General features: G+C 31.1%; 2 protein-coding genes across 3 annotated transcripts; both read right to left on the bottom strand.

Annotated features, from left to right (window-relative positions):
* Positions 1–3,108: 3,108 nt before the first annotated feature.
* Positions 3,109–6,844, bottom strand: LOC123660449. 2 transcript variants are annotated; one of them, XM_045595528.1, is made up of 4 exons: positions 6,725–6,844; positions 6,334–6,390; positions 3,982–4,139; positions 3,109–3,225 (listed from the first exon to the last, which is right to left on the bottom strand). In XM_045595528.1, the coding sequence occupies exons 1-4, from the start codon at positions 6,786–6,788 to the stop codon at positions 3,178–3,180; spliced, it is 327 nt and encodes a 108-aa protein (XP_045451484.1). In that variant the 5' UTR covers positions 6,789–6,844; the 3' UTR covers positions 3,109–3,177. The 2 variants fall into 2 exon arrangements, with proteins under 2 accessions (XP_045451484.1, XP_045451485.1); XM_045595529.1 differs by lacking the exon at positions 6,334–6,390 and having other exon boundaries at positions 6,725–6,842.
* A 13,512-nt stretch (positions 6,845–20,356) lies between these two features.
* LOC123660139 lies at positions 20,357–22,200 on the bottom strand. The gene is made up of 3 exons (XM_045595242.1): positions 22,073–22,200; positions 21,005–21,076; positions 20,357–20,601 (listed from the first exon to the last, which is right to left on the bottom strand). The coding sequence occupies exons 1-3, from the start codon at positions 22,146–22,148 to the stop codon at positions 20,378–20,380; spliced, it is 372 nt and encodes a 123-aa protein (XP_045451198.1). The 5' UTR covers positions 22,149–22,200; the 3' UTR covers positions 20,357–20,377.
* Positions 22,201–23,526: the final 1,326 nt, after the last annotated feature.

Below are 23,526 nucleotides of genomic sequence, written 5' to 3' on the forward strand. Positions count from 1 at the left end.
CCTACTATCATCACCAACCACCAATATTATTTTGGTCACCTACAATACTGAATTAAAATGATACGTGTTGCCGCGCAAGGCAGTTTAGTCTTACTTTATATATTTTTATAGTATTATTAGACATTGGGATGAATTACTGTAGTATCTGTTATGTAATTATTACCTGTGCCAAAACCTATGGTTTGCTTTGTAAATTTATTGTCTTTTGTATATTATATTGTCTATAACTTTTTCTTGCCGCTTGCTTCTCTTTTCAACTTGTCACCTTGTGATAAAGTACTTCAACTATTGAGTTTTAATTCATTAAGGCTCCATTATGTATCAAATACAATACGATAATATATTAGGGAGGGAAATGATATTGATATAAAAATTTGATGTTTACTCGTAATAGAAGTACAAAGTAAAATATTTAATAAATAAAATGATGTTATTTATATTATAACCAGCATTAAATGCTACATTGCCCAAAGTTAATTGAACGATGGATAGGAAATTCCTCGTTTACAATCAGCTTTAATTGTTATTTGCGAAATTCACAGACTGTATGGGTTGCCCCCGAAGACAATTAATTAGTCTTTGAGAGAATAAGAGAGAGGTAAACAAGCACCGTGAATGTACTCCATTTATTTTGAATAAGGAACTAATTAATGGTGTTTTAATTATAAGAATCTAAGTAATTATCTAATCGAATCTAAGTAATATATATAATATATACTTATGTTTATGACTGATAGCACTTATTTTGCGCCCATATCCCCAATAACAATCAATTCTAGTCCTCTGCCCAAAGGTTGCCTGGAAGAAATCGCTGCTTTAGCGATAAGGCCGCCTGTTGCAACTAATGCAAATTTATTATTTATTTTTTTTTGCCTCATTGAACTTGTTTTGCTTTTGTGTTGGTGTGCAGAAGTATAAATAAATAAATAAATAAAATAATTTAAATATTTAATTTATTTTTTATATTGAAAAATGTTTTCTTCGATTCGAACCGTTTCTAAAATAACTTGTAATAAGTTTGAATACATAATATGTTTACTATTTATACATAATTATAATTTTTCATATTTATATAAAACTGACGCCGCGTTGGCGCAACGGTTACAGCCATGGATTATATCTGTTGCGCTGGCGGTTGCGGGTTCGATCCCTGCACATGACAAACATTTGTATTGGCCATACAGGTGTTTGCCGTGGTCTGGGTGTTTGTGCAGTCCTTGTGGGTCTCCCCACCGTGCCTCGGAGAGCACGTTAAGCCGTCGGTCCCGGTTGTTATCATGTACACCTGATAGCGATCGTTACTCATAGTAGGGAATATATCCGCCAACCCGCATTGGAGCAGCGTGGTGGATTAAGCTCTGATCCTTCTCCTACATGGGGAAAGAGGCCTATGCCCAGTAGTGGGATATTACAGGCTGAAACGTATATAAAACTGTGTAACATTAAATAATAAAAATACATTTTGCTTTACGTAAGTTCGAAATCGTTAATATATTAAGAATGAAAATTGATTTAGCTGAAATCTTAGATAAGTGGTACATATATACATACCAATGTGTTTAAGATAGATCAGTTTTTTTAGGTCAAACTTTTCTTTGTAAGACTGTTAATGTTAAAACGGTAAATAAAGTTGATTCATATGTTTTTGGGTTTTTGAAAGAAATGTCTAAGTACCCATAGGTCCGCCCAACAATCTGTAACTATATTAAAACTGTGTTGTATGTGTTTTATAATTGTAATGTACAAAAAAGTATAAATTTATAAAAAAGCAAATAGGGACGAGTAAAGAGTTGCACTAGATATTTGTGTATTCCACATATTATGTTCAAAATATACCAAACATTTGAAGATTTGTGCATTCATCTGGACTGCGATACGTACGATGTAATATATGTACTGGTGTATGATACAGTCTGTGTGAGTGAGAGACGACATGTGAGGGAATGTTATGCGGGAAACCAAACCCAAAGAAAGTCGATCTAATACTAAATTTATTAAGATTATTTTGAGTATATGTAGGCAGAAGTACAGACGTCATTTAACGTCATTCGTAGCAAACAAATAACAGTTTCATTAGAAATCTGCATCAGTCAAATAACAATTTCGCAATAAATCAGCTAAATTAAAGAGGCTATTAATTTGCAAGACAATCATATTGCTCAATGTGCGTTAACCCGTACAACTGGAACAGATTTAAGCGACAAGGAGACTACAATTCCGAGAGCTATGGAGATTAAATATTCTTCTTATAGCAAACTTTCCCAAAACACAAAGCATGTTAAGATTTATATAGAACTGTATAGAGGATCTATTTAACTTAGCGTGTTTGGAACACATTAAACTAACCGTGTCAACAGCTCGTGCAACAAATTGTGTGGTCTAGATGTGTGACGCAATATCTCGTAACACGTTATAGGACGGAGATTACGGCGAAGTTGATGAGTTTCCAGCGATGCGTGCGCTTACGTGTGATGGTGACCCATTGTTCTCAACTTTATATGTAAGCTCCAATTAATGGAGCAAACTTGCGCTTAAGTGGTGCTAATAATATTTTATTTACCGCGTTTTTCAGTTAGCTTTTTACATTATATATTGGAAATAAGGCGCGATAAACCATTGAATGAGTTATTAAGTTCTACCCCAAAATTCGTACCTTATTTAGATATAGATATATTTTACTTTTTAATAAATAACATATTTCTTATAATTTTGTGTTAAACTTTCTATAGACTTTGATGGCAAATTGATAATAACTCAATTAATGGCTTTACGTTTGCAAAGACCTTGGCGAAGGTTACCTCGTCTTTTATCAACCAAACATAAATTCAGTGTACTTAATTAATTTAATTCTTTAGAATATGTAGGTATATACACAATATCATCATTTTATTAAAAGGTTTGTTAATGCATTATATAAAACATGCAAGAAAGTCATTTCGCTTATCTGATATGATGATATATATAAATTTTCAAAATTTCACACTCACTTTCAAAACTTTCACCGAAATATCGGAATTATCGGAATAATAATCGTGGTAAATTTCGTTTGATTAAAATATTAAATTAGTTGAACATTTTGTATTTTATTTTATACAAATAAAATGTAAATTTAAAACTCAAACACAAATCGGTACTGTTTATTTAAAATAATTGATTTTCAACATTTCAACCGTTTACTTAATGTTTCTGGGAGCGACGATGAGACTTTTGATGGCGGGAGGGACGCTGAAATAAGAATGTGGATTAGGAATATACAATAATTTTACATTAACAAATTTTTACAACCTTTTTTTTTCAATAAAAAAGTTGGTCGAAATTTGCCTCACGCTGTATTATAATAGTGTATTTTAATTATTATATATTCCTTCATAGTTAACTCGAAGCCTCTTAATATTTTATTATAATTACAAGCTGCCCGGACAGACTTCGTTCTGTCAAAAGCTAATAGTAAACATTTTTTTTAGTCCTTTGGTTTAGTATTAAAACCTTTCGTGGGCCTTAAGGAATATACAAAAAAATAGATTAGCTTGGACCAATTGATCGAACCATTCTGAAGTTATGCGTTTAGCAACATTTATTTTTATTATTAAGGACAGCATATTTCAAGCGAGATTCTAAGACCATATATGCATAGTTCTTCATCATTACAGCCTATACAGTCCACTGCTGGACATAGGCCTCCACAAGTTTATGCCAAAAATAACGTGAACTCATGTGTTTTGCCCACAGTCACCACGCTGGGCAGGCAGGTTGGTGACCGCAGTACTGGCTTTGTCGCACCGAAGACGCTGCTGCCCGTCTTCGGCCTGTGTATTTCAAAGCCAGCAGTTTGATGGTTATCCCGCCATCGGTCGGCTTCTTAAGTTCCGAGGTGGTTGTGGAACCTTGTTATCCCTTAGTCGCCTCTTACGACACCCACGGGAAGAGAGGGGGGTGGCAAATTTATTTATCTATACTCTTATATTAATAACTATCACTCACGTCATCATTTCCCTCAACTTCTCCAGCTTCATTGGTGAACGCTTCAGGTACTTCGAAGTTATGGACTTCTTCTGGATTAGACGATTCGGTAGCTACTTCGCCATCATCTGATGCTTCTTCATGACGCACATTCATCCTATGTCTTCGGTTGGTTCGACCTGAAAATGTGTTACTTTTATAAAGTTTTTTTTTATTTTCATTGCAAGTACTATGTTCGCGTCACTATACCTTTTTATAAAAGAAGAAAAGTACTATGTTCGCGTCACTATATCTTTTTATAAAAGAAGAACAGTAGCTATATTTATCACGATAAAATGTATAAGATCAGAATGTTGATTATAAATACGAGTAAGCCAATGCTGATTATTTAGTGTATATAAAACAGAACAAAAATTCGCAACATCTGGCTAATTCACATTAACAATGTCAAATTAATTCGGGATTTTTATTTGAATTCTTCATTGCGTGTAATATATGAAATCTTAGCCGAATCAAATTTAATGTTTGGGTGCCTATATTTTCTTTAAACGCATTTATAAAAACCTAAATAATCTATGGTTCAAAAAAATAATAATCGGCTGACATAGAAACACTTCAAAATTTTCTAATACTATACTTACGTAATTTTACGTAATTTATGTATTTACATTATTTCGTATATATTTTTTGATTGTATGATCAGATTTAATCTATATCTATACGTACAAATAAATAAAATTGGAGTGTCTATTTGTACTATTACAATAACCGCTTTTTACTAAATTCATATGGATGTATTCACGGTACATATCCCAAAATCACATTTTTTACAATTTTTGTCTGTCTGTCTGTTCGCTGTCTGTCTTTCTGTTTTTTTTCAGCTTATCTCTGAAACGGCTGGACCGATTTTGATGGGACTTCCACTGTCAGGTAGCTGATGTAATAAGAGCAACTACAATAACTTTTTTGTTATATTCCACGCGGACGAAGTCGCGGGCACATGTAGTTATAAATAAAGAAGAATATTTCATATACATTAATTTAACTTTATTAACGACACCTTAGACAGTGAGCAACTTCAAAATATGCCTCAAGCGTTTCCGGCAACAACTTTCGTAGCATTTGTATTCTACACATATTCAACACGGGAATTCTTTTACACATTTTATTTTAGTTTATTGGCTTACGACTAGGAATTCTTGTATGTAACATATTCTTTTATTTTTTGGATGACGATCGGTCTTTGATATATTAGAGAGTGCTCCTATATCGAATTTGTAACGTCATTTGGAATTTCAATTTAAATTTACAGGTAGGCATCATAAAGGCAAATAATAATTTATTTGAGCTGTATTTTCCAAGCACTTACGAGTTTCTTATACGAGTATTTTAAATCCGTTGGAAAATTACGTGTTTTTTTTTTTGATGGAATATATTTAAAAAACAAATTACTATTAAAATTATTACAGTTTATAAATGATCAAATGACTATTATGGTTATAAAAAGAAAATGTTTGTTTCTCTGTATTATTAAAATCTTAACACGAAATAAAAAAAATCAAATTACTTGATTTCTAAATATAACGGGACTATAAATAATGTTTGCTTTGATTTTACAAAATAAAATAACAAGACAAAGTTAGATCAGTAATATTTACGCCTACATGTGTATATTAAAATTATATTAATTTAAAATTTACATTTAAATACAAAATAAATATGTGATTATTGTTATAATTCGTTGAATAATAATAATTATGGATTTAAGTAGGTTTTATTCTTATCTGAAAAATAAAATTTTTAAGCTACTTTCTAAAAATAAATTTTATTAAACGAACTAAGAGACAAACTAAGAAGACAAAATTGGTTTGAAATCTTTGTTAACACGCTTTGTCAAAACTTTAAATAAACACAACCAATTTTTCGTTAAGATAAATGTATCAGACGAAAAAACACATAAGTACGTTTACGACAGAAAGACACGTTTCAGGACTTTTCTTTCATTAAGAAAAAGGATTGGGGCTTTATCTACTGCTTAGCTTCATATTCGCGGATATATGTATCTGGGACTTTCTCGAAAATACTCTGGTTCAGCAAACCGTGTCGCCTTTATTGTTATTAGCTTTCCTTCACGGCTTCGCCCGCGTGGATTACTCGATCGTAAAAATATAGTCAATTTCACTTAGTAACTGCGTAGCCTTAAGAAGCCGTGAAAGTATTTCTTTAAATTTTTGTTTTGAGTTAATCGATTCAACATAACAAACACTATAAATATATATTTTTTCAAGATCATAAATGTTAAATAAGATTATATCTTTATATTAAAATGATATAGACCTAAATCTTTCAATTTACTTTGAGAAAACATCTTACCGCGCCCGATCGTAAAACCCGGATCCAGAGAGAGGGATAAATTAAAACTTCCAGCATCTGGAAGTGTTTAATATGGTTTTTTAATTATTAGCTAGTCTTACTAATATAATCAAGGATAAAATTTATTAATTAGAGTTAATTTTATTCGGGTAACAATAATAAAACCTTTGTTACGAACATATTCGAATTGTAACACTATGTACGTACGTAACGTACTATTCGGTTCCTACACCTAGCTTGACCTATGACTAATTAACTTATAATATTTAAAAAATATATAATTTAACTTTTTGGGGCTGATAAAACCTCAAAAGAAAAGGAGAATATAGATAAAACATACACAAAAAAAGAAATTTACTTTTTATATAAAATTAGTAGCAATTTTACTCACCAGCCTCAACAGCGAATGTCATCAACACGGCAAACAAAAGGAAAACAGTCGTCAAAACCTTCATGATGCTTAGAACTCTTAATATCTTCTCGAGATACTAAAACATTTTACTTTTTTCCGTTTTTATATAACCTCTACAAGCTATTACAGCCATATTAAGAGATAACACTATCTGTTACTTGAAGGTATTTAGGATAATTGTAGATTTTTAAACATATGTACAGTAATAACAACGAAGTATATGAAATTATTCTATAGGTAAATATTAAATTCTGTTTGATGGTTTTAGTAGTCCTATGCAGCCTTAACATAGTTTTCTATATAAATGTTTCTAAAAAAATGCTTACATTTTCGATAAATTTAATTTAATTTAATAAATTTAATCCATTTGACATAATATAATGTCGCATTCAACTATGAAACTGAAAAATTAAAACACATAATATAATCTGAATTATTATTTAATTTGATACTTTTGTAAGTCTGTCCAAGCTTAAAAGTATTGACATAATTGTGTTTGTTGGCAAACGCAAAAAAACCGACTTCAATAACATCGACAAGTAATACAACGTCGGTAGACGAAAAAATAGTCAAGTAAATACCTATTATCAAAAATTACTCCAAAAGTTGTAATCAGATATCGATGAAATTTAAATGTGAGCACATAATAAACATCGGCTTTCGATTAAATTAAAAATCAACAAAATCGGTAAACCCAGTTATGCGGATTTTCGAGTTTCTCTCTATTTATTTAGGATCCCATCATCAGATCTTGGTTTCCTAATCATAGTACTATACATAGGATATCTCCTTTCCAAAAAAAAAAAAAGAATTATCAAAATCGGTTTATAAACGACGAAGTTATCCCCGAACATACATAAAAAAAATATATAGATACGGTCGAATTGAGTAACTTACACCTTTTTTGAAGTTGGTTAAAAACTGAAAATAAATAAAAAATGTAAAAATGTTTATTGCTCAGGCAACAAAGGGTCCATAATTGTTAGTAAAAATAAAAGATGAAAGCTTAATAGCTAGTTTAGTGCTTAATAAGTAAAAGTGACCTTGTAATGTCACACAAATGTCTGAGTAGCGAACAGTCCCCGCTATCGGCGATAACCCTTAAGACATTGTTGCGGGTGCCGCGCACTCGCCTTAAAAGTGAGCTAGCTTTTTTGCGCAGAATGGCCGGGAAACTGTCGACCCCTCCGTGCGCGAACATACTAGAGGCACTGCAGTACCGCGGCAGCCCCAACGATGCCAAAAAAGGCGTTATTGTACTGTATACGCAAGGCGTTGTAAGACCCCCGAGTATAGCTGACCCATAGACTGCTCGTATAAAAAGAAGTGCAGTATGCTTTTTGCTTGTGATCTTAACTGGTGTTGAGCAACGAGCAAATCTGCGGGCCAACACACCCGCCCTGATCGACAACGCCCTGCGTTTTCGATTCGTTTTCGCTCAATATCAACATTATATATATTTTTGATATAGAAATAAGAAAGTAGATATATAAATATATAAATTCTTATATCCTTTTGGTTTATCAAATAGTTACAAATAGCAGTTATTTTGCATGTTAATATATTTATTTAAATTTTAGTTAAGCTAAGTTTGATTATTAATATTATCTCAACTTTACACTTTATATAAATTTCATTGATGACCTTTTTAAATGAATTTTATTATTAACAAGTAGTATCTTTACTTTTACACGTTACACGGCATTAATATATTGTGGAATGTTGTGTACCCCGTGATGGGATACATATTAGATAATAATGTAATAGTGAATTATATATAATGTTCCAAATGTATTTTGTGGATGTACCTATAAAATAAAATAAATAAATAGATAAATAAATAATTATGTAGTGAAATTTAAGTAAATAACAGAAATAGATAACTTATACATAGATAAACAACTAAAAACTATATAAAAAACAATATATATATATATAAGGAAAAAAAACCTTACTAACAGTAACATAGGTTAAGTGTACATTGAAAGTAGAACATAAGTGTACATATATGGTAACTAGGAAATAAGTGTACATATATGATAACTAGGCAAATAAGTGTAAATATAGACATAGATAAGAAAAATAATAATGTTAGAAATTAGACAGCAATTATGTGTATACTTCTGCATAAACAGTATTTAGTAAGGAAAAAAAAAAAAAAAAAAAAAACCGTCGGCGTCGGACCACGTCCTAGTTTTACTAGGCAGTCACAGGACTGTCGATCTGTAGTATAATAAGTAGATAAATCGCCTGTAGTATTATAATGCATGCATGATAAACAAAGGCACGGGCATTTTGAGCCCGTGGATCAAAATTTATATGTAAAAAAAAATAAAAAAAAAATATCAACATTATCCTTTAGGTCTTCTGTGACAATGTGACCTAGGTACTTGAATTGGTGTACTCTAACAAGACATGCCCCGTTTAACTTTATTAAGGGTATATTTTGCGGTAGTCTGTTGCCAGCCTTGAAGACTAGGTATTCACTTTTCTTGTTATTGTACACCAATTTATGCGTCTCAGCGTATGACTCGCAAAAAGCCAGCATCCTCCTAATTGCGCTGACAGAGGGGGCCAGCAGCACCATGTCCGCATCCGCGTAGCTGATGTTATTGAAACAAATAAGGTTTTAGGTATCATGTTAAAACATAAATTGAGTGGTTAACTACTATTGATTTTAAAAGAAGGAAGTTTTACGGTCTACTGTTATTTTCTTAAACCAAATTTATTAATATATATATAATATATAGATAAACAAACTATTTAAGTTCAAACTCCTGTTTTGCTCTATTTACATTAACACTAGATACATTTATTTTCATCATTATACTAATTCAGACATATAATTTATATCAAAATATATCTAATATACGAGATACATAATATAATTATTTTTGACTATATTGAGGAAAACGTAATAATATATAATATGTCACGTATTTTATAAATAATTTCGTTTTCCTGATGTTTCCCTTAAAGAATTCAACTATCGGGTCGTGACGGAAAATATAGAATAAAATATTTCTGTATAGCTAAAATAAATAATTTAACAAAGTTGTAGTGTGTGGGGATTTGGGCAGTTGTTTGGGCATTTTGTGGGGAGGTGTTGGATAGTCGACGCAGTTGCGACACGACAACACGGAGACACAGGGACGACGACAGGTTAGGGAGGCAGTAGAGAGGAATTTAGCTTAGGATAATTTTCATTTTAGCGGAGTGAGGCAACCGGTTAAAAGGCACAGGGATAGTTAGGGACACTCAAATAAGAGCGTGCACGAACTAAGCGCTATATACTAGCGAACTAAGCGAAATATACTGGTGTACCACCAGAAGTGATTGCCTGAATTGGTAACCGGCGTGGTATATTCATTCTTCGTATAACTTTCATAGCACGATGTAACGGAAGTCAGTGCCATCTAGTGACGAGTGCGTTACTTAACAATGTCAGTCTTTAAATATGTTAATAAGATTTGTTACAATATTAAATTTGAAAATTATCGTATTAAGTTTAATTTTAATAATCATAGAATAGGTTTATTTTAGCAATCTACATTTTGTGAGGAGTTTAACAGTTGTCGCGTTAAGTACTAACATCGTTGTTTGTTACGTCCCTACGACCACGGATAACGTGATTGTTGTTATTTATAAAATATAATATTCTCAATAAACGTTTTAATAAAGATGCTAGAGACGTCTTTCTAGTATCAATGTTTCTTAATATATTTAAGTTGAGATAGACAATGAGAGACAATATGAAAAATGTATGAAGTTTCTTTGAAAGTGAACTTTGATTCAGACTTATGGTTGATTTTTATCGTGACTGTAATTATTTAAAGAAGGTGAGAAAGGAGGATGGAAAATGCTCGTATATTATGTCTTCCGAACTTTTTACTGACCGTACCAATATACCGTATCTTTTTTTTTGTTATTATTATTATTATTATTATTATTATTATTTCTCTTTCTTTTATGTTACTTGTATTGTTTTCGGTTGTGCAATAAAGTATATTTGTATTGTATTGTATTGTACCAAGTGTGACTATGCCTGAAGAGAGCTATAATCAGTTGGTTAAAGCTTGTTTTCACCAAAATTAAAACACAAATCTATAGTCCAAAATTAAAAAAATAAGCAACTGTTCGTATTTATTAATTGATATGATATGTTTAGATTACGAATGTCCTGGCTTTTACGAATATTGAAATTTTCTTTAGAAGCGTATTCTATCAAAAAAAACTTCGTTACTTAGCCTTCTGCTTCTTGGGTGGATTTAAGTTAAACATTTTGATTTTAAAGCATATTATAACAAAAGCGTTTTTGAAAAAATCCTTCGTTCAAAAAAAAAAAAAAAAAAAAAAACTGGAATTCACGAAAACAAGGATTGCTCAAATGTGTACAAAAATCAAGATGTTTCTTTATGTGGTGACCAGAACTTTCACTGATGTCCTTATTCTATTACGAAATGGCTTTCGCTCAATTTCAGTCTGATATAGTAGATATTTTCTTTTCACCTGAAAGCTTTCAGGATGTTTTCTATTAGATTTGTTCGAATCTAATTAACCGTTTGCCTTTGGCATACTTGTACCTGGGTTTTATTAGAGTTTTCGGCACAATAGAAAACATTATTTCTAGCAATAAAAAGAACCGTGGACCGTGACCGAGCTTAGCTCGGTATTTTTAGTATATCGTGTTTTTTGGAAATCATATTTAAATACGAATTACAATATTTATAAAATATGAAAATATTTTTTTTACCGACAATAATAAAAAATATACATAAACATAAAAACCCAAAAATAAAAAAATAATTAAAAATAATGATGATAAAATATGAATAATATTTTTCGATTTTACCGACATAATAATAAAGAACAAGAACTGGCTATTTAAATAAAAAATAATGAGTCCAATTAGAAAAAAGAAAAAAAAAATAATAATCGATCTGGTTTGAGGAATTTGAGGGTTAGAAGCGTGGTTTTTTCGGTCGATCGCTACGGCCCGATTTCCCACCTAAGCTATTATAACTTTATTGACAAGTGCGAAATTTAATTTCGTATTCTAACGATATTTGTAGCCATTTTTTCACTGTCTAAAAACTGGGATAGAACGACATTTTCTAAAAATGAATCCTAGCTAGGTTTATTTATCTCCGCCGAAATCCCCCGCATACTAAATTTCATGAAAATCGTCGGAGCTGTTTCTGAGATTCAGATTCTATACACATATATATATATATATATATATATATATTTATATATATATATATATATATATATTTATATATATATATATATATATATATTTATATATATATATATATATATATATATATATTTATATATATATACAAGAATTGCTCCTTTAATAGTATTAGATAGATACATGTAAAATGTAAATAACAAAACATTACACGATAATTTTTTCTAACGTATTTACTACTCAGACCATTACACAGTGATAGTTAATATGATTAATATTTTGAAAAAACTGCAAATAGTTAAACTGCATTTTAGTAAACGACTAATCTCATAAACCTGTAAAATGTTTGAGTCATTGTGAGTGGGTTTGACATTTCTGCGGTGAATCGAAGATCGTAGCAGTATATCCTGAAGCATTTCTCCTGATATTTAACCGAAGAACAACGTAATATATTTTTGTAGTTTAGAAAGTTTTAATGAAATATTGGTATGGATTTAAAAATATAACACAGAACACTGTTGAGAGGTGGATACCGAATATTTTTGGTTTCTTTTACATCCACAATGCGTCTTGGCAAACGCAGTGTGGGACGTCCTCCGGCCCGTTGGACCGACGATCTACGTAAGATTGCCGGTGTAGGCTGGATGAGGATTGCGGAAAACCGGGATGTTTGGCGCGAACTTGGGGAGGCCTATATCCAGCAGTGGACTGCAATAGGCTGAGCTGACTGACTGACTACGTCTACATATGACAAAGTTTAAACAATACGGTCACAATTACACACAAGAGCCGAAAGATGATAACATTATCAATATTTTCGTAAGATACAAAACTAAATTGTATGTACATATGTCTCTGTCAATACTCGTCGCTATTTGCTCAACTCTTCCAGACACAGCTGACGGCTTGAACTAACGACGTAAACATACTCGTGTTTCAGTAACAGAATTGTGTAAGCAATTGTCATTGTAATATAATGCAAAACATCATCTTATATATAAAATTCTCGTGTCATGATGTTAGTTGTCATAATCTTCCGAAACGGCGGCTCCAATTTTTATGAAATTTTGTGTGCATATCGGGTAGGTTTGAGAATTGGCCAGCATCTATTTTTCATAACTCTAAGTTATTAAGGGGATTGAAGGGGTTAATAACATATATGAAAAAACAACGTTTGCGGGATCAGCTGGTTTATTTATAAAATAAAAAACATATCGGCAATTATTTGGCATTATGTCCAGAACAAATTATAAATATTTCAATTAAATAACGAAAATAAATTTTATAAAAAGTTTATAAAGAGAAATTCACTTAGTTTTGTAAACATTTTTTTTGTTGAAAAACATCATTAGCGAGAGAAAAAGCATCCACCAAATTACGAGTCGGGTCATAATCCTCAAACCAATTTTTTTTCGCGGCAAAGGATTCACTCGCTTGAAAATGTCACGACAATAGAACATTTATATACTGTTTTCTTTATAAAAAGTTCCTAAACGCGTGTACTGTATCAAGTCAAATAAAGTGGTAAATTTATTTTGATCCAACATTTATTCTGAAATAGGCCATTTTCTGAATCATTAATATTGAAACATGTAGCCATATTTATAATATTATTAAGTGTATTTTAAATAATATTTAAAGAGAGAATAATTACTAGACTTTTGTGCATGTAGATGTTATAAATCAGAGCGCATATTTTGTCCTCGCGTTGTTGCGATCATGTCGAACAACGATGCCGCTAAAATCCTATTCTAGGTGAACGAGGTAAAATATATTTTAATATAAATTTACACAGAGCAACGTAGACAGCATACAGTTGATAGAAATTTTGATGCGTTCGCTTCGTATATTGCGTCGTGTAGTGTTTCCTTGTTTGCTGCTTTTGCAGTATGTATATAAATGCACATCTCTATTTTATATATCAGCTAGTAACCTATTTTCTTAATAAATTAACATTATTCAATAAAATTAGGTACCTGACAAGTCTAGAAAGGAAAGTTCCGAAATACATAATTTCGTGACTTGCTAAAAACGTAAAGAAAAATGTTCTAACTGACTCCAAACAACAACTAGATAATTTGAAAACAAAATAGTTCGGAACAGCCCTTTTAGAGACAAGTATGCGAAGTTTTCAGATTCGGCGTTCCTTAATCCTTCTTGAGGAACATTTAGTCGCTCCTAAATCAACTATTTATAATGCTCTTGTTAGTCTTCGCGCTACTTGTTTTACGCTATTGCATAATGATGCCAGAACACAGCACTGCCGTGTGTATATGATTTAACTGCTACTCTACATTTTCACAACCAAAAAAGGTTCCACTACGTAAATAATATGAACGAAAATAATTAAAATCCCATCAAGATTTTTTGCTTGATAGGAAATTTATATTTTTTGTGAACGAATCAGGAAGCTTGGATATTAAGTTTCGATGATGATTTTTCTTTTAAACTTATTTTTGATGCTATAATCCTCAACAAATTTACTCTTGGCATTTACATTAAGCACCTTAAATACGTTTCTGTAAACATAATCTCAGCATGGTTGCAACCTAAATAAACTAAAAAAGGCACATCAAATTTATCTCAACATGTTTAGAATTCTAAGGTAACGGTAAAAATTCCTCACGTTTTTGAACATTTAGGGGTTACTAAAGGTAGTAAACACAATTAAACGATCCATTTGTACCTGTACCTATCTATCATGCAAATAAAATTCAAATCGACCTCTTTGTCGAATCTCTTTCATTTACAAACAAAATTTTACCTTTTTACAGCCATGGTGATACACCTCCTTGGTGACAGTTTAGTCAAGATTTGTACGAAGTATTGGTAGGCCGATAATAATATAGTTTTGGCCATAAAACATAGATAGGTCTAGTATATGCTTAGCTATAGGTGTAGGTTATAGGTGTACCCGACTAGAAAAAAGATCAGACTCAACCAGATAATGTATCTGGAATGGATCAGGATAGAATGAGGCATGCCAGATCCGGCAAGCTCTATCAGGACTAGGTCTGGTCCAGACAAGGATAGCCTGATGTAAAATATAATCAAGTATGGTAAGGCATACAGGATCAGGACCCGCTCCGGTCCAGATCAGGATAGCCTGAAAGAAATTACGCGAACTGAGCTTGAATCGCGCTATCAATGTTTTTAAGCGTACTTATTACATATACAGTTATCAAGACAGTCTAGCAGGGAGTCCATTTCTACACAGTGGAGCAGTCGTAAGTAGTTGGAAAGTAGTTAATAAATAAAATTTAATTAATAATAATAATTAATTAATAACATAAAAATAATTGATATTTAAAGTAAAAACATAAATAAATTAATAATACATTTTAAAAAATAAACGGAAATAAATATCATAATAATTATATTAAGTAACATATTTATAATATCAATTCGCTTTTTTTTTTTCAAGAATATTCATTCGTGTTTTTTAAAAGGACCGGACCGAACGAGACCGATGAGATGAGATTTTCTGATCTGGACCCGATCAGGAAATCTCATCCCCCCGTGCCTCGGATATTTCTTTACCGTTTGTATCCATGCGTATCTGTGTACCGTGCCTCAAAAAGCACGCTAATCCGTCGGTTCCAGTTGTTATCATAAAAACCATATAGCGATCGTTACTCATAGTAGGAACATATTCGCTAACCCGCAGTGGAGCAGCATGGTGGATTAAGCTCCAATCCTTCTTCTACATGAAAAAAGAGGTATCCCGCAGTGGTATGTCATAGGCTGAATCGTGATAAGTAAAAACCTTTTCAATATACGTAGCATATTACTAAGCAGTAAAGTTACAAAACAGTTTAGTATCTGTGCTATTCAATATTTGGTTATAAACTCAGGACAACTTAGTAATAATCAACAACTGCTTTTCATATACGGCTAATGAAAATGGTTTCGCAACTTTGATCTGGCCAAATGCACATCATGTTGTAGCCAATTTCATGAAGCGCAACCATTTCATTAAATACTTGGTCATTTCATGATCTGGCCAATTTACGATACGACCACGACTCATACCATAAGTCATTTAACGCATTGCTGATGCTAAAAATCTTTATAGGACAATAAATACCAATTTGACTTTAATTTTTTTTATCTATAAAATAATAAAGCCAAATTAAATTTAAATTGTTATACCATAATCATGTAAACAATTTTGGTGTTTTACCAAACAGGAAAGAGGTAAAAATAACATTTGTTTTCTTTTTAAAATTCTGTCTTCCTTTTTTTAAATTGTATGATAACACCAGTGTTACGGAAAACATTGCAATATAACAGAGTGAATCTTATCTTACCTGTCCTTTACTAAGTTCGGTTTGTTGCCGTATTTCTATTGTCATTTTTTCAAAGCGAATTACTGCTAAATGAAATGTGTTTTGATCTAGTTCGTTTTGATTGTTTTGAACTAGTCAAATTTATGGTATTAATTAAATTTCGTGAAAATAAAAATAATTGTTTATGCGGAATTTCTTCACATTATTATTTTATTTCTAAAATAACATTCAATGCAGAAATTTTTGTGACGAAAATTACAATTCTCGTTGTGTGTTTGTGTGACAACATTGTGTGTTTAAAACGTTTATATATATATATATTTTTTTTTTATGTCACTGGGTCGGCAAACAAGCGTACGGCTCACCTGGTGGTAAGCGATTACCGTAGCTTATAGACGCCTGCAACACCAGAAGCATCGCAAGCGCGTTGCCGACCCAATCCCCAATCCCCCCAGGAGCAGGAGCAGGAATTTTTTAATAATTCACCTCATTGTATCAAACGAACAAGCAAACCTATGAAGTATTAACATTTTATAAGGAACTATCTAAAGGTGAAGTGAAAATCAAAACAATTACCCATTCGCTTTCATAGAAGGTAATTAATAATACTAAAAATATATAAAATGTATAAAGTAAACGATATTATTGATTTCGCGTTAACGTAGCGTATTTCTAACTAGATTAGACTCCGAAAATAAAACGCCTACACGAATATACCACAACTATTTTAGTATGCCTTTATGTTACTGTTGCTCACACATAATTCCAGAAACTTAGTGAATATTAAGAAAGAAAAAATCATAATTTAAAATATTTGTTTCAATATACCATATAAAAAAATTCAATTTTTACATTTTTCAAATGAAAAAAAAGTGTACGTGTAAGCTCACGTAACTACAATTACGTCCATAATAATGATTGCGGTGATATTACAAAATTAAAATATTATATTAAATGAATAAAAATCACCATCAATAAAAATAATGAACCTGTACAATCAAAACATAAATGATGTTTTTTATTCTTATCTGTACAAGTACTAGTAGATGATGGTATACTATTATACCTATATCTTACATAAACAACTAAAACCCTTGTAAAACGACCTTCTCAACGTCACGAAGAGTCAGTGTCACTGAGCGCCAGTGTTAGTTTCATACCGTGTTTTTCATACATTGTTGATTTATATTTTTTTCATACCATGGACCTTATATCGGTAAATTGTGTACATTAAATAATTGTCAGTAGAATATGGTTAACATTATTCTGGTAGATAGAACTGAAGCCAAAAAAATATGTATCCACATTTAGTTTGAGTAGGAAGCAAATTTATTTGAATGTTTTTTTTTTTTAAACAATGTAACTATGTAGTTAATGATAAACATTTTCAGGGTACATGCTGCTCTTTTTTTTGCTAGAAAGTCCACAATCATTTACGGTACATCGGAAAGAAGAACTTAGGCTTTATTAGCCGTAATAAATATATGTTTGCTTTAAGACAAACACATTGGTTTTGAACTTGGATTTAAATAATGTGAGGCTTTTATTTAGGGAAGCTACAGTCTTCTTAGGGATAAATTTGGATTCGACATTTCAGTCCATTTTCCATTTGTCATTCCTGACGAAAAGACTCAGTTAAGCATTTGCGGTTAGGAAAATTCGTCAACTGAACAAACGTTGCTACTAAACGGTTAATAATAAGATATAGACATAACAGTACATAGGAATATTGTACCGATACGAATAGCATGCGTCAATTTATGCTTTGATTTAAGTTTTATTACTTTAAATAATTATAATTTGATTTAAATTAATATTTTATTGGTAATCGTTTAACGATGCTTTGGAGCAGCGGTCACAGCACTAGTTTGTGGCTTTTGCGTTGGCGGTTGCAGGTTTAACATTAGTGCACACAACACGGACAAGCATTTAGTGTCTAGGTATTTGTGTAGTGCCTCGGAGAGCACGTTAAGCCGTCGGTCCCGTTTGTTATCATTTACACCTGATAGCGATTTTTACACATTTTAATTTCAGTTACGTATTAAGTTAGACTACATTTACATGAACACTTTCGCTTTCCATAAAAGTAAAATTTAATTGACCGGTGACACTAGTTTACTTAGGCAACAAAAAACTAGTTTCAAGATTATCTTGCATTTGCATTATGTAACTTGATAATCCTGTTTTAAATATACGCGTAATACCGCCGTATGCTAAATATAAAATTTTAAAATAATATTTCGAAGTAAACATTAATTTAATGTAATTAATACATTAATGATACGTTAACAATTTTTATAATGAAATATTTTTTAAATTGTGTTTAAATTAATTATTTCATCGAAAATCGTACTTTAAAGGTCGCTCTTCGTTCAGTTCGAAAGTGACTTACTTGTTATTTTTGTGTAGAGGTCAATTCCTAACTAAAACTGAAAGGTCAGACAGTTAAGCAACTAAACTTAGTGGTACCGATTACTTTGTTTTATTTAGTTTTACGCTTACGATACATTGTTTTTCGATATATCTACTGATTAAAATTAAAAGATTTACTGATTAACATTTAAAGTGCAAAAATACATTATTTTAAGCATTACGACCTTACGAGAGACTCTCTTAGAGAGAGTGAAAAAATTATGTTCTAATAATATAATTGATAACCTTTACTAATATTATAAAGATGAAGTGTTTGTTTGAGCGCGCTAATCTCAGCAACTACTGGTCCGATTTGAAAAATTCTTTCTGTGTTAGATATCCCATTTATCGAGTAAGGTTATAGGCTATATATCATAACGCTAAGACTAGAGGAGCGGTGCACCAATGAAGAATGTTTTAAAATCGGGATTTTTTCTTTTTAAGAGCTTCCGCTGCGTGCCCTGCGTAAACAGTAAAAGTTTTGTAAAAATCACGTTTAACAGAATTGTTCCTATTCCACGCGGACGAAGTCGCCGGCAGAAGCTAGTCATATCATATAAAATATATTGGCAATACTTTTCTTTATTAAATCAATATTTAATGCTAAAAATAGTATTGAATTAGGTCCCACACAATTACCAGAAATATATATAAACTTGTAACTCAAAAATTTTGCCAAGATAAAGTTTACAGATCGTTTTCCTTTGCTATCTGCAATTTTGCAAAGTTTCGTAGACACTTCAAAAGTAGCTATTTCCCAGAGCTAAAGTTTGCCCTTTAAAGGGTAGCCATAAATTATTATTGGGCTCTAGATTAAATAAATATTTGTACCAGATGGTTACGAAGTTAAATACACAAAATGTAATTGTAATGTATAATTTATGAGACTATTTCAGGTTTTGTTTTTAAAGTACTGAATTATTCCTGTCTTTAAATATCTCACAAAAGGACAACAAACTTGATTTTCCTATAAAAAAGAATGGGTGCTTAATTGGTGACGCTACTGTTCTGCAGTTTCGGAGATAATCGTGTTTCAGAATGCCTTCTGAATCATACGAATTAACTGATGATTTTTTTTTGTTAGAGCCAAGTATAAGTTGAATTAAGATCGCATTAAGTTAATGATAACGATATAAAAAAGCACATTAGTATGCTTCTAATAATCTCTACGTTATTAGTAATGGTGTCATTACCATTGATAAAGCCAACTGTGAGGAATCAACCAATAACGTGTGATACCCTAAATGATACACAACTTTATACAGCAATGTTTTCTAATATTTTAATTCTAAATTACTTCCATTAACGATTCACAATAATTTTATATTTCAGACCTATTCTTTTAAATTCTTTTAAATTGTATTTGTTTTAATTAATAAACATAAAAATCATTATAATGAAACACCCTTTTCGGATTTTGTCGCGGTTTATTAGGTTATTTAAATGCCCGACGTTCAACAACCATAGTCACAGGAGGTCTGTTGTCGTTACCGTTTTATACCGTAGCTACATATTTTTAAGTTATATATTTTGAATCGTAAAGCGTTACACGTATTACGAATCGGAATCCATTCATTTTTTTTTGATTTATTGTTATGTAAATATCAATACTTTGGTTTTTATTTACATTATCTGATTTCCGAATAATGACATTTTTTATTTAGTACCTGAAAACGCAGTGAAACCTTTAAATATAGAAATAAAAAAACAAAGTTAGCTTTCGTAATATTTATTTTATGACTTAGGATACTTTGTGCATTTCTTCATACAAAATATACATATCCCCGAGGGTTCTTCTGTAGTCGTCGTAGTAGGGGCAGGTGTTGTTGTTGTGGTGGTAGGTTTCGGTGGCTTACAGAAGTAATATGGGTCGAAATGATATGGTACCTCATGGTGGTGATACCAATCATCAGGAATGAAAGGCGGAGGTTCATCAACATAAATTAAAGATGATTCGTCTGAAATATAAATAAAATAGTATGAACATGTCTATTTCTTGAATAGAATTTTTTTTAAAGTCATCAAATGATACCTAGTTTAAAATTAATAAATATAATATTAATAATTTTTGAATCAACATTAAAAATGTAATTTGTCTTAATAAATCAAAACAACAAAGAAATTTCTTTAAAGATTTGCAGATTTTCTTTCAAGGTATTATAATCCACCAACTACGAAGATAACACAAATAAATTTAGCACTTATAAATTTTACCTAAGCCAGTCCAGATTCAAGCCTGGTATCGATCACATACTGCACATACGCATAATCCATCCTTGCGCTATATAGACACAGATAGATTAAGGAGGTTACTCTTGCATACATATTATTAGGAATAAGTATAAATTTAAAATTTGTTACCTAAATCATGTCTCCTCGGCGTGCAGTACAATGGACAGACCTTTATGCAAAATAGGTAGGGTTCCCGATTTTCTGTAAACAATTATTCATACATTACCGCATTTGCATAAAACAATTGCCATTTAGTCTGTCCACAATATATTAAATTATTATAAGTTTAATAGTGGTCAACTTTAATTAATACTCGTATAAATGAATAAAATTATAATTCTCTTAAGCTTTCGAGTATTTTTTTTGACGTGACAACGCCTAATAAATCGATGAACGCCGGCTGCATGCACGAAAAAGGATGACTCATTGTCCCGTTACGCCCATTGTCCCGGAACGCTTATTGTACGCTTGCACTGCATCTATCTCTCTTCCACTCGATTGGCCTATGCGTCCGAGGAGATGTTTTATTATGACGTTGTCACGTTAAACGGTTAAACTATCGTCCGTAAACCACTTTTACAGATAACCATTTTTTTTATAACTATTTATTACGGAACAAAGCATTGAACTAAAATAAGAGATTATATTTTTCTTTAAGCACTGCAGTGTATAACTATAGCCATAAAATATCTTTAAAATGTAAAAATGTCATAATCACCAAACATACTTTATTATACCCTACTTGTTGAATTTAGCTAGTCATAGCAAAAAACGAAGTGTTAGAATCGTTATAAATTATTTTATATATTTAAGGATCCTTTGATTTCTTTTCTGTGTTCATAAAATAATTTATATCTACCCAGATACCTCTACATTATGAAACACATGATATCATGAAATTACTTATTAAATATTACTTTTAACTCTTACTCATAAAACAAGAACTATTTTCCTAGTACGTTAGTCGAATTCCCAGTAAGTAGTTCATAATTCTCTATAAAATTTAAAAAGTAGTAATTTATTTTTGTTAAAAAAAAGTTCTCTTTGACCTAACTCATAAATAAACTTTAATTATAACACTTACAAAACAAAGTAGTCCAGTTTACGTATAAAATACCATTTTATGAACAACGTTCTTTGAAACTTAAAGAAACTTTTACGAAAATGTAATTAGCGTTATATTAATGTAAAAGTTACCTCCAAAGAAGAAAAATGCTCGAGCAGACAAAGTGAAACTTAGGTAAAGTATGCAAAGACTAATGTATGTTTTCATTATAAAGGATATTTTGAGTTTTCTCTACCACACGCACCTTTCACTTGAAAATATCAACAAGTTTTCTTAAATACGGACCGCAGAATTTATACAAAAGGCACTTAGACTTTGATACCTGTTACGTATTGCATTAGCAACTGTTGCAATCTTTTATAGATGTAACATTTTTAGTTAAGTATGTCAAAGAATGGAACTCTTCTTATTTCTTCTTTCTTCTTCTTCTTAACTACAAGCTAACCTTAGTGAAATTATAATTATTTAAAATTTAAAAAACCACAACAATTTCAAAAAAATATTATACAAAAAAGGAATTAAATTACAATTTAAATATAAATCTGAGTGACAGATAAAAATTAATTACAAAAACATAAATTTTAAAGAAAACAATGTTTATAATAGCACTATTTTTTATTTATAAACTCTCATGTTATCACTAATCAAGTCCAGATCTGAGATTTTCGAGGATAGATCGTTATAGATTAGCAGTAAGCCAGCAAGTGGTGAGTACTTTTATTAATTAATAATATAATAATATAATAAATATTTATTTTGTTTTCTCTCACACAAAATAGACACAAAATACAAATTTCAACAATAACGAAGCAAAATCTGTGTGAGAAACTGGCGACTGAACTAGGAGACCTGTATTACAGATTGCCTGTCCCTCCACATCCGGACCGAATGGAATTTAAATACATCAATTTGATCTATAAAATTATTAAATATACTCACACTTTAGTGTCATGGTGTATGTATGGGTTAGTGTATGTATTTGTTAATGCATGAATGTGTCAGTGTATGTATGTATTAGTGTATGTAGGTCTTAGTGTATGTACATGTATGTGTGGTAATGAACATAATATGTGTATATACGTGTTAGAGTGCTTAGTATTAACTGAGGACTAGTAACAACTTCTCAGTCCCATTGTAGTCGAGATCTTTAAGCCATTTGACTGTAGCTTTTTTATATTCATATTTAGTAAGCGGATATATGTTGATCAACCTGTTTATCTTGTTATATAGATGACAGCCCATAAAACCAAAAAACCTCCTTGAGAAAGCGGTGGACCAACGGGTATCTGAGTTGCAGACTTTATATTTGCATCGTTTATTGTTATTTAAAAAAGGATCATAGCGAGTCATAGAATGTTGTTTGAGCACTGTGTTCAGTATAAATAGTTGGCGAACACTGAGTACTTCTCTCTACTCTTCTTGAATTACTTCTTACAACAACATTTGCACTACAGAACACGATTCTTAGACAGTCTTTTAGTAACATTAGAATCAAATACTTACACGATTGTGGATCTATTCTATTATATATATATATTTTGTATACATATATTACATTTATAATTTTCAAAAATTGTATAAAATC

The sequence above is a fragment of the Melitaea cinxia genome, chromosome 15, assembly GCF_905220565.1.
Source record: "Melitaea cinxia chromosome 15, ilMelCinx1.1, whole genome shotgun sequence".
NCBI classification, from domain to species: Eukaryota; Metazoa; Arthropoda; class Insecta; order Lepidoptera; family Nymphalidae; genus Melitaea; species Melitaea cinxia.